General features: G+C 38.5%; 2 protein-coding genes across 3 annotated transcripts; one reads left to right on the forward strand and one right to left on the reverse strand.

Moving 5' to 3' along the window:
* Positions 1 to 1,344: 1,344 nt before the first annotated feature.
* LOC111441078 (pentatricopeptide repeat-containing protein At5g55740, chloroplastic) lies at positions 1,345 to 6,431 on the forward strand. 2 transcript variants are annotated; one of them, XM_023077992.1, is made up of 2 exons: positions 1,345 to 5,720; positions 6,007 to 6,431. In XM_023077992.1, exon 1 carries the CDS (start codon positions 1,583 to 1,585, stop codon positions 4,103 to 4,105), a length of 2,523 nt encoding a protein of 840 aa, XP_022933760.1. In that variant the 5' UTR covers positions 1,345 to 1,582; the 3' UTR covers positions 4,106 to 5,720; positions 6,007 to 6,431. The 2 variants fall into 2 exon arrangements, with proteins under 2 accessions (XP_022933760.1, XP_022933761.1); XM_023077993.1 differs by lacking the exon at positions 6,007 to 6,431 and having other exon boundaries at positions 1,345 to 4,894; positions 5,009 to 5,555.
* Positions 6,432 to 7,239: 808 nt separating this feature from the next.
* LOC111441050 (probable inactive receptor kinase At2g26730) lies at positions 7,240 to 10,290 on the reverse strand. The gene is made up of 2 exons (XM_023077948.1): positions 8,647 to 10,290; positions 7,240 to 8,192 (listed from the first exon to the last, which is right to left on the reverse strand). The coding sequence occupies exons 1-2, from the start codon at positions 9,956 to 9,958 to the stop codon at positions 7,522 to 7,524; spliced, it is 1,983 nt and encodes a 660-aa protein (XP_022933716.1). The 5' UTR covers positions 9,959 to 10,290; the 3' UTR covers positions 7,240 to 7,521.
* Positions 10,291 to 10,905: the final 615 nt, after the last annotated feature.

Genomic DNA, 10,905 nt, shown 5'->3' on the forward strand with positions numbered 1-10,905 from the left:
TTTTTTTTTTTTTTTTTTTTTTTTTTTTTTGTGAGATGATAACAACTAAATATTCCAGATGCTCTCTAACATTTTTATTCCCTTCTTAATTTAGTACACAATACTTTTTTGACTTTATTTCATAATCTTTTTTTATTTTTTATTTTTTATTTTTTAAAAGTCGTGTTTGGTGGCCATGGCCCTACCCCAAAAGAAATTCCATGGATTGTACAAATAATTTAATGCACAGAGTGGGAGTTTGTGTGATATAAAAATTGTGCAACTTTATTTCCATAAAAAGAAGGAACCCAGAAGTTTGAGGAAAAGGCAAGACATGGATGCAAATATAACCATTATGTTATAATATACCAACCAAATAATTCTCTTCCTATTAAACCCAAGTCCACGAATTAAGATAAAGATCGTAAATTTATAAGTAATAGACACGGTTCTCATTCTTATGAAATTTATTAGAAAACTAAAAAATAAAGCTACCGACAATATCATATCCCCATTTGGTTCATAGTTTTTAACCCATAAATAAATATATATATATATATATATATAAAAAAGAAAGTGAAAGAGGCACATCATGTGCGATGAGAAATAAAAATAAAAAGCTTGAAGAAGAAGGTGGAGAAGAGTGGGAGAATCAGAGAATACGAGTCACAGGTTGAGTGTTAATGAAGTTTGGAATTTTCAACGACACTCTTCAAACAGAATCTACAAACCACACATGTTTTCTTTTTTTTTCTTTTTTAAAAAGCTATACATTTTTTAATTTTATTTACTATTATTATTATTTGTGTTGTTTTAAATTTAAAATAATTTAGTCTCCATGCTTTTAATTTATAAAAAATCTCAAAGCAGCAATAATATATGTTATTAGTTTTAAGGTTTCAAATAAAAATTAAAAAAGGAAAGGAATAAATATTGTTCAAGTAAACACTAAAGAACTGTTGAAGATAATCTTAAGTTGTTCTCAAGTGTCGTTGAAAATAGTTTTAAGACGTGACGGTGATAAAGTTGGATTTATTTTAAAAAAAAACAAAAACAAAAAAGGTTTGAATGTTGAAGGGAAGCGACAGGTTACAGTGATTTGATTCCAGAAAGGAACATTTTATCTCTGTACATTTTTATTTGTTTATTTACATAAATTAATAAAAATGGATCCATGGAGCGGAACTTGATTCGGCTTTGTAAAGTGATTCCAGCACTTGTCCCACATCGGCGGAATCCAAGGATTAAGCGAAGCCAGTAGCCTATAAAACTACACATGATTTCAAAACGCCCTTAACTGGGAAAAGCCCAATGGGCGGCTTCGATTGGGCCTCTCGAGCGTCATTGCTCAAAGCTAAGTCAGAAGTTCGATTTTGTTCAATTGTATAACATGTATTATTGCTGCTCAATTTGTTATTTTTAAGTTAAATCTAATTGAAATACAAATTAAACATAGTCATTGTGCATAAGAGATACTCGTAGATTACGAACTTTTGTTATTTTTATTGAAATGATTTAGACGAGGCTGGGCGATAGTGCTACCCAATCAGAAGCTGTTAGGTTTTGCTGCTTTGCTCAATCTTCCTTTTCATCTTCTCCATGTATGGCTTCTCTTCCTTTTGTCACTCCCACTTATCCGCTTGCTACTCTCTACAGTACCAGAAAACTCCAGAACTCGCCCACCCATGCTGCGAAGTTAAATGAGAGTGCTGGGAACTTTCAAATCTCGTATAAATCTTACCTCAACCGGATATCTTCTCTATGCAAAGAAGGCGACCTTCGAGCAGCTGTGGACCTAGTTTCTAATTTTGAATTGCAGGGTATCACAATTGGACCTGACGTATATGGAGAACTTCTTCAGGGCTGCGTTTACGAGAGAGCTCTTTCGTTGGGTCAGCAAATCCACGGTCGAATTCTCAAGAATGGTGAGTTCATTGCAAAGAATGAGTACATCGAAACCAAATTGGTGATTTTCTATTCAAAATGCGACGAGTCAGAGATCGCCAACCGTTTGTTTCGCAAGCTGCGGGTACAGAACGAGTTTTCTTGGGCTGCTATTATGGGATTAAAATGTAGAATCGGCTTTAACGAAGAAGCTTTATTGTGTTGTTGTGAGATGCACGAAAATGGGCTATTCCTGGACAATTTTGTTATTCCAATTGCTTTGAAGGCTGCTGGCTCTCTGCAGTGGATTGGGTTTGGCAAAGCAATCCATGGCTACGCAGTCAAGATGGATCTGGGTGGGTGTATCTTTGTTGCTAGTAGTCTTCTGGATATGTACGGTAAATGTGGGGTATGTGGAGATGCAAAGAAGGTGTTTGATAAAATTCCTGAGAAGAATATAGTAGCTTGGAATTCGATGATTGTTAATTTTACCCATAATGGACTGTATGAGGAAGCAGTTGAAACGTTTTATGACATGAGGGTGGAAGGTGTTGAACCTACTCAAGTAACTCTATCAAGTTTTCTTTCAGCTTCAGCTAATTTAAGTCTGATCAATGAGGGTAAACAAGGTCACGCCCTAGCAGTGTTATCTGGACTGGAACTAACCAACATATTGGGTAGTTCGCTTATAAATTTTTATTCCAAGATTGGTTTGGTTGAGGACGCTGAACTGGTTTTCAGTGAAATGTTGGAGAAAGATGTAGTGACATGGAATTTGCTGGTCTCTGGTTATGTGCATAATGGGCTGGTTGATCGGGCACTTGGTTTATGTCGTGTAATGCAATCGGAAAATTTGAGGTTTGATTCTGTGACTCTTGCTTCAATAATGGCTGCTGCTGCTGACTCGAGAAATTTGAAACTAGGGAAGGAAGGACATTCTTTTTGTGTTAGGAACAACCTTGAATCTGATGTTGCTGTTGCAAGTAGCATAGTAGATACGTATGCCAAATGTGGGAAATTGGAATGTGCAAGACGAGTTTTTGACTTAGCTATAAAGAGAGATCTTATAATGTGGAATACTCTGTTGGCTGCCTATGCAGAGCAGGGTTGGAGTGGTGAAACATTAAAATTGTTTTATCAGATGCAGTTAGAAGGTCTGCCACCAAATTTGATATCCTGGAACTCTGTGATTTTGGGTCTCTTGAATAAAGGTGAAGTTAGTAAGGCTAAAGACATGTTCTTGGAGATGCAGTCTCTTGGTGTCTGTCCTAATTTAGTTACTTGGACCACTCTCATATCTGGACTCGCTCAGAATGGTCTTGGTGATGAAGCATTCCTTACATTCCAATTAATGCAAGAAGCTGGCATTAAACCCAACAGTTTGAGTATTAGCCCGCTACTTTCAGCTTGCACAGCTATGGCCTCTCTGCGACATGGAAGAGCAATTCATGGTTACATCACAAGACGTGAACTTTCACTATCAACACCGGTCTTATGCTCCTTGGTGAACATGTATGCCAAATGTGGTAGTATAAATCAAGCGAAGAGGATTTTTGATATGATACTGAAAAAGGAGTTGCCCATCTATAATGCAATGATCTCTGGCTATGCACTACATGGTCAAGCAGTGGAAGCTCTTTCACTCTTTAGACGTCTAAAAGAGGAATGTATAAAACCTGATGAAATAACCTTTACTAGTATTATTTCTGCATGCAGTCATGCTGGACTTGTGACAGAAGGTTTAGAGCTTTTCATTGATATGGTTTCTAATCACAAAATAGTAGCACAAGCAGAGCATTATGGGTGTCTTGTTAGTATTCTGTCTAGGTGTCATAACTTGGACGAAGCTTTAAGACTTGTTCTAGCGATGCCTTTTGAGCCTGATGCATTTATATTTGGATCTTTACTTGCTGCATGCAGAGAGCATCCCGACATTGAACTTAAAGAACGCTTGTTCGAACGCTTGTTGAAATTGGAGCCAGATAATTCAGGAAATTATGTGGCACTGTCAAATGCATATGCTGCTACTGGAATGTGGGACGAAGCATCAAAGGTGAGAGATCTGATGAAAGAAAGGGGTCTAAGGAAGACTCCTGGGCATAGCTTGATTCAGATTGGAAACGAAACACATGTATTTTTCGCTGGAGATAAGTCACACTCCAAGACAAAGGAAATTTACAAGATGTTGGCCCTCCTTAGAATAGAAATGCAAGTCACTAGATGTATACATGTGACTAGTTAAGCTGGTATCTTACATTTCCATTCTTGAGAATGAGGATGTCATATTTGTACAGGTTGATGCATGTGCTTTTTAATTAGCACAGAGGAAACAGTGATTGCTTAAATGATTAGTGGCCTTCTCTGACTATGTTGAGGTCACACGGACTTGAAGACAGCTGCAAAATATAATTTACCCTGGCTTAAAAAAGAATACTCTGGGTTTTGGAATGTTATTCCTTTTGGACGGCTCGAAATGCTACCTAGTTGAGGAATCTACTATTACGATAAGAGTATTGCACTGCACAAGCGCCTGTTATGAGAGATTTGAGACCTTCGGGTTTGTTTTTAGCTATGACAAGAATCTAGGAACAAGTAGATTAACCAATTGCACATCTGAGTTCATCTTGGACTAAATTTGAGCTGATTAGCAACTATGGAATTTATAAACATCATGATGCAGTGCTCGAGAAATCCATTTATCATTTTCTATATTGAATTGCATTGCTGAGAACCAGTGGTGCCAAGTTGTGCAGGATTGTGTATGCAAGCTGTACGAGTTGCTTTCACGTCAAACTCAGGTTTTTGGTCTTTAGTAAAGTCCGTGGATGATTTGATTCTCTTACTGTATATCATTCAGTTACCATTACCAATTGGCCTGTCTATTAGAAGCACACCAACTTTGCTTGCTCTCTACAATGAATATACCCAACCATATGAGTTGGAATGTTCTTAACTTATTTTCTGCGCAACTTCTATATGGTGTGAGAATATTCTCGTCAAGATTTGCACATCAAATTCTTCAAATAGAACAGTTAACTCTGGCCTAAAATGCTTTCATGTTTTTTTTTTTGTTTAGTTAATGAAGATTGCTAACTTTCATTCACCATGCACTGTATTTGGATGTTTTTCTCTTCTTACAAAGCAGCCAAGATATTACACCCTACAGGACTTGGTTGTATGGTTTTTGAGAATTGGAGACATGCAAGCAAATTTCAGTTCCCGAATTGTCACCACACCGGCAGATTACAGGAACTGGCACTATGAAAAGATCTCAGCACAAAACATCAGTATTGTTGCTGTTGTCAGGTTAGTACCTGTGAACATCTGTTTTCTGGTTCTCATTTTCATGTTCCTTGTTCAACTATTCCAGGTCAGGTTACTACACTCAGGTTTTAAGATCAGCCAAGTTTTGATATCAGTAATCTAATCATTTAGTGCCGGACCACATATACAACATTTCCAAATTGATTATTCTTTATCCCTCTCTCTCCCTCCTCCTTTTCTGTACACAGAGATTTACAAATCTTCATCATCAACATAAACACATAGATGCTCCTTAGCTTTGTTGTAGTCTTTATAATTTTAGTTGAATTTCTAACTTCCAATTGAAGGCATGCACTCATCCTAGTCTTTTAGTGAAGCATCCTATGCTGTAACGAGTAACAACCAAATAAAATCTTACCCTTTTGTCTTGGTGATTCGTGCTATCCAAGGAAAGTGAAATGATGAAGAAACAACGCCTTTTCACATATTGTTCAGTGGGCATCAACGAGCTATTATTATCCACACCTTATTTTGTTCGACAGCAGAGACTGGGAGACCGTGCTACTTTAGAGAAAGACGTTCCTTACTCGTCGGTATGTCTCTCTCTCTCTCTCTCTCTCTCTCTCTCATACATTCTAATTCACATTGCTTTCATCGAAGTAGTAACTCTGTGGGATTCTTTCATCTTTGCTACATCCACATGGGCATTGATTTGATTGCATAAAGTTAAAGTGAGTGTCATTAATGTATGCATAACCTTTGTTTAAACACAATTAAGAGTCAAGATATGCTCTAAACTCTCTTAAACCGGGTGGAAGTTGAATAGCCTTTTTAACTATTTTCTGTAAATTTTTAATCATTGTCAATTCAAATTGTTAGGATTGGAAATCATATGGTGGCTGTGACTGTTCGTAAAGAGGATTGTATCAAATTCAGTCAAATGATTTGTTCATGAATTAATTAGCTGAAAAGAGAAAAGTCGAAGTCGAATACCGAAAAAAAGGGTGTTTTAAGAAACATCATTAAGGGTTTGCATGGATTCCATTAAAAATAAGGTGCAATCAAATCTTCACCAACTAGTTGTTGGTTGCTCTTCTTCCCCTTTATTTCATTAGCTTCTAATATTATCGCCTTTTTATAATTCTTAGGTCTTCCCTTTTTCCTCTTTTATCTTTGGTGGCTCTACTCATTGAAATTATTGCTAATGGGTATGGCGCATGGCCCAAATCTTTGTACTGTTTGGGAATAATTAAATGAACCCTAAAAGGTTAAAGTATCATTTGGGGTATGTATTTTCTTTTTTTAAGTGATTCCATTTTAGCTCATATAATTTAAAATTTCATACCGACTCCCATTTATTGCTTGGCATATTATGTTTGTATTTTTGGAAATTATGAGATCATGGTGTGAAAACATCATACATATATAGTATGTAAAGTAGAAAAGGTATTTGATTTTATAGTGAAAGTATGAAGTCAAATCGGCGTCTGACCACAATTCTCTCGAACCCTAAACCCTCCTCACACTTTTGGGTGCCATCTCTCATTGCTTCGCCTTGCAATTCATCCACACAACAACCCCACATGTGTGCTTCTGATTGGTTGAATGTACACCACGCACGCTCCCTCTTTCAAGATATTTCTTTGCACACGTGTGGCGTCTATTTCACGAAAAGCAATTTGAATTTTGCATCACCAAATGGAGATAAGAATTACAAGAATGCTTCAATTTTGTACTTGGCAATGATTCTTGAAGAGTATAGAGATTTTCAAATCTAGTGCGGTTGAATTATTTTTCTTATTTCACCTGTGATCTTTTGACTTTATTTCCTTTTAAAAATTTTATATTCCTTGTGTTTTATCCTATATATCCAAAACAAGCTAAACTTTGGACATTCACTGTAATATAAGCACGGGACCCAAGATTATTATACCCCTAATTATTTAAGATTATTTGGTGCAATTAAAAGGTATGCGAGGGCTTAAAGGATTGTGAAATTAATTATTTAAGATTATTTGGTGCAATCAAAAGGTATGCGAGGGCTTAAAGGACAGAGAAAAATTTCACAATCCATGATTCTATAAAAATGATGCGAAATAGAATTTAGAAAAAAAGAAAAAGAGAGAATCAAATCATAATATGGCCAATTTGAATGTGACCATGGAAGCTTTCCAATCCACTCACCCAATAAACAATTCAAATCCTCCTCCCAGCTGTAAAAAAAAATACTGCCCAAAAAAATATTAGAATAAACTAACACGAAATTCCCAAACTATCCCAGAACGGAAACTCATCACCGCCGCCGACGATGATGGATACCCTTCGGCCGCGCACTCTAACCGCTTATTTACCAACTGTGCACTAATCTAGGGCTTTCACGACAGGAAACAATTTCTACACTGCTCCGCTGATTCCGGGAGGGGTGGCTCTGGACTCCTGCGGCGGCGTGTGCCCTTCCGATCCTTTTGACGGGTCATCGGATGATGGTCGTAAGCCGTCGTCGGTCTCTACACGGTTCAAGTCCTCGATCATTCGAACCACTTCCTGCATTGACGGCCGCTGGTCCGGCACTGTGGCGACACAAGCCATCGCAATTTGTAATAACTGAACCATTTCCTCTTCGATATTGTGGTACCTCATCAATTCCACATCAAAAACCTCCGCTGTCCATTCCTCTCGGACTACTGATTGGACCCACCGGGGAAGATCAATCCCTTCTTCGCCCAACGACGCCTGAATTGGGGATTTTCCGGTCAAAAGCTCCAACAGCAAGACGCCAAAACTGTACACGTCGGACTTGAAGGTGACCTTTCGAGTTTCGACAACCTCCGGCGCGCGGTAGCCGGCAATACGGTTCGGCGGCGTAGTGGCGCCGAAGAGAGGGTTGAGGCCGTAGTCGGAAACGGCGGCGTCGTAGTTGGGGTGGAGGAGGATGTTCGACGATTTGACGTTGCCGTGGACGAGTTTTCCCGACACGTGTAAGTGAGCCAGTCCTCTCGCTGCGTGTAACGCGATTTTCATCCGGTTGTCCCAGTTAAGTGGCGTACGGCCGGATCCTCTGCTTCCTGTGAATCACCGGAAGTTCAGGACACCACAATGGCCAATAATTTAGACCCTCTTTTCCTTTTCTTTTTACTTTTCTAGGTACCATAGCCACCAGTGAGACAGAACCCAGAAAAAAAAAAGGCTTTTCTTAAAAGAAACGAAAGTAAATCAGATAATAAGGGAAGCCCAAGAGAAATTGCCTCTGTTTCTTATGGGTATTCATCGCTTTTACTTTTCGCCCACATGAAATTGAGGGGGGGAATCCCTTTTCTTAAAAGAATCAGAGATTTGTAAATGCTTTAATGTAGTTATGAACAATGGAATTTTCCAGAAAAATGACGAAGAAATAACTTGAAAATGGAATTTAATTCAGAGTTCAAAGATTGTTCATGTAAAAACTTAGAATTCGGTGAAAAGTTCTGGCCCCATTGATGATAAGATAAAGAACTTGGAAATGGAAATTAGAGATTATACCGTGAAGTGAAGCGGAAAGGCTGCCGGCGGCCATGTAATCGGAAACAAGTAATTTCTCGTCTCTGGAAAAGTAGAAAGCTCTGAGAGGAACCACATTTTCATGTTTTACATTTCCCAAAGCTTCTATTTGCGTTTCGAATTCCTGCTTCGTCATTACGACATCTTTCAATCTCTTGACGACGACGGTGGTTCCTTCTTCCAGCACCGCCTTGTACGACGTTCCGACACTTCCTTTTCCCAAAACCTCCGCTGAAGCCCTCAACAAATCCTCCAAATCGAAACTGTAAACCCCACCTTCGAAGAACACTAATTTGTTTTTCTCCGCTTCCACAGACCCGCCGGTGATGTCGTCTTTGGAAGACGATGTGCCGGCCTCCGCTGGCACAGATCGAGCAGTAACCACCGTACTCGATGGCTTCGCCGGCTGCCGACTCTGGCGCCTCCGGAGGCAAAAAATGAGTAAAAGCAGCAACAGAAACGCAACGAAAGCAGCGCCGACGACTATTCCGACAATGGCAGCGATGGAGAGCTTTTTTGACTTCAACTCGACGGGAATTTCTGGGGGTTTCACGGCGGACGTCGGCGACGGAGCAGGGGAGGGAAAAAACGGGTTGCATGACGGCAATGGACCACCGCAGAGCGCTAAATTCCCAGCGAAAGAGGCAGCAGAGAATTTCGAAAGGGTTTCGGGAATGGATCCATTAAGCTGGTTATTCGAGACATTGAAGCTCGTTAAATTACTCGCTGGAATACTCGGCAAAGAGCCCGTAAACCCATTATTCTCCAGAAAAAGCCCGCTCAAATGGGTCAAGTTATTGATCGAAAATGGAATCGAACCAGTGAAATTGTTGGACGAGAGATCCAGACGATTCAACCGAGTCAACTGAGTCACACTCGCCGGTAGTTCACCAGAAAGCTCGTTATCCTGAAGATAAAGACTCCGAAGAAATGTCAAATTCGAAAAATCCGCCGGCAACTCCCCAGAGATTTTATTAGACCGGAGACTCAGAACTCGAAGCCTATTCAAGCGGCCGAGTGTATTCGCCGGAATGGGGCCGACAAGTCCAACACCCGGCAACCGGAGAGCAAAAACAAACGACTGATTGACATCACAGCTAACTCCAACCCAAGTACAAGCAGAGGCCGATGCATTCCATTGAAGGCGATTCTCATGGGGGATTTGATTCAAGAAATCGAGAAGTGCTTCCTTGTCGGCGGACGGCTCCGATTGAACTGAATGAAGAAGAAGAAAAAGGTGAAGTAAAATTAAGAAAACAGGGATGCGGCTTCTAGAACGGAAAACTGCAGCCATTAGAAAACAGTGAGAGAGTAGACAAAGGAAGGATGATGAAGAAGAAAAAACAAGGATGGGGAGGTTGCTCTGTTTTGTCTTCTATACGAAACTGGTTTTGAGAGGCGGTTCGCGACGGTGAGGTGAGACAAAACCAGGATTCCGGCGATAACCCATTTAAGAAAAAGAAGGAAACGACGAAAAATCGGGTGAAATAGAGAGTGAGAGTGAGGAAGAGGAAGGTGAACGGAGCGGAGCTGTAAAGCTAACAAAAAGTGGAAAAGGTAGATGATAACCAGAAGCAGGCGCTGCAGGCTGAAGGAATTTTTCCTTTTATTACATCATCTTATTATTAATTAAAATATATATATTAAGCTTCAAATCTGTTTGAATATTCAACTCTCAACATGTTTTTGTTTCAAGAATGATTATCTTACATAAATATAGGGCAGAATAATAATTATCTTTTATTATTATGATTATTATCGTTGTGGTTAAACCATAATCCTTATCTTAACAATATTACCATTATTATGCCCTCCTTTAATTGGTTTTTAATTTTTCTTTAATTTATTATATTTAATAATATTGAGGCTAAACTATTTAAAATTTATAATATTGATAGTTTTTATAAAATCATTCGGTTGGATATTAAATTAAAAATTGATATGATATTGACGCTCTTTGAGGTATTAAAGATATTAATTGCAGTTAATTAATTAAAATATATAGTCACTTTAAATGCCATGGTATGAAAACAAATACATTAAATAGAATAGACATAGACCCATGAAATGAATTTAAATAAAAAAATACAATCATAGGTACATGAAAATGTCATGCAACAAATCTGAATCATAGGAATAATTAAAATAATATTACATCACAATGGGATGTATTAAAGTGGTTGTTTATTTAATTAGTAATATTAAGAATTAAAGACTTTTTTTTTTTTTTTTTTTTTTGCT

The sequence above is a fragment of the Cucurbita moschata genome, unplaced genomic scaffold (genome assembly GCF_002738365.1).
Source record: "Cucurbita moschata cultivar Rifu unplaced genomic scaffold, Cmos_1.0 Cmo_Scf00003, whole genome shotgun sequence".
NCBI lineage: Eukaryota > Viridiplantae > Streptophyta > Magnoliopsida > Cucurbitales > Cucurbitaceae > Cucurbita > Cucurbita moschata.

Excerpts from the sequence above, each read along its gene's own strand:
- LOC111441050 (XM_023077948.1), bottom strand. The coding sequence starts at position 9,958 with ATGGCTGCAGTTTTCCGTTCTAGAAGCCGCATCCCTGTTTTCTTAATT. Across the intron at positions 8,193-8,646 it reads CCTTTCCGCTTCACTTCACG|GAAGCAGAGGATCCGGCCGT; the intron begins GTATAATCTCTA and ends GGTGATTCACAG.
- LOC111441078 (XM_023077992.1), top strand. The coding sequence starts at position 1,583 with ATGGCTTCTCTTCCTTTTGTCACTCCCACTTATCCGCTTGCTACTCTC.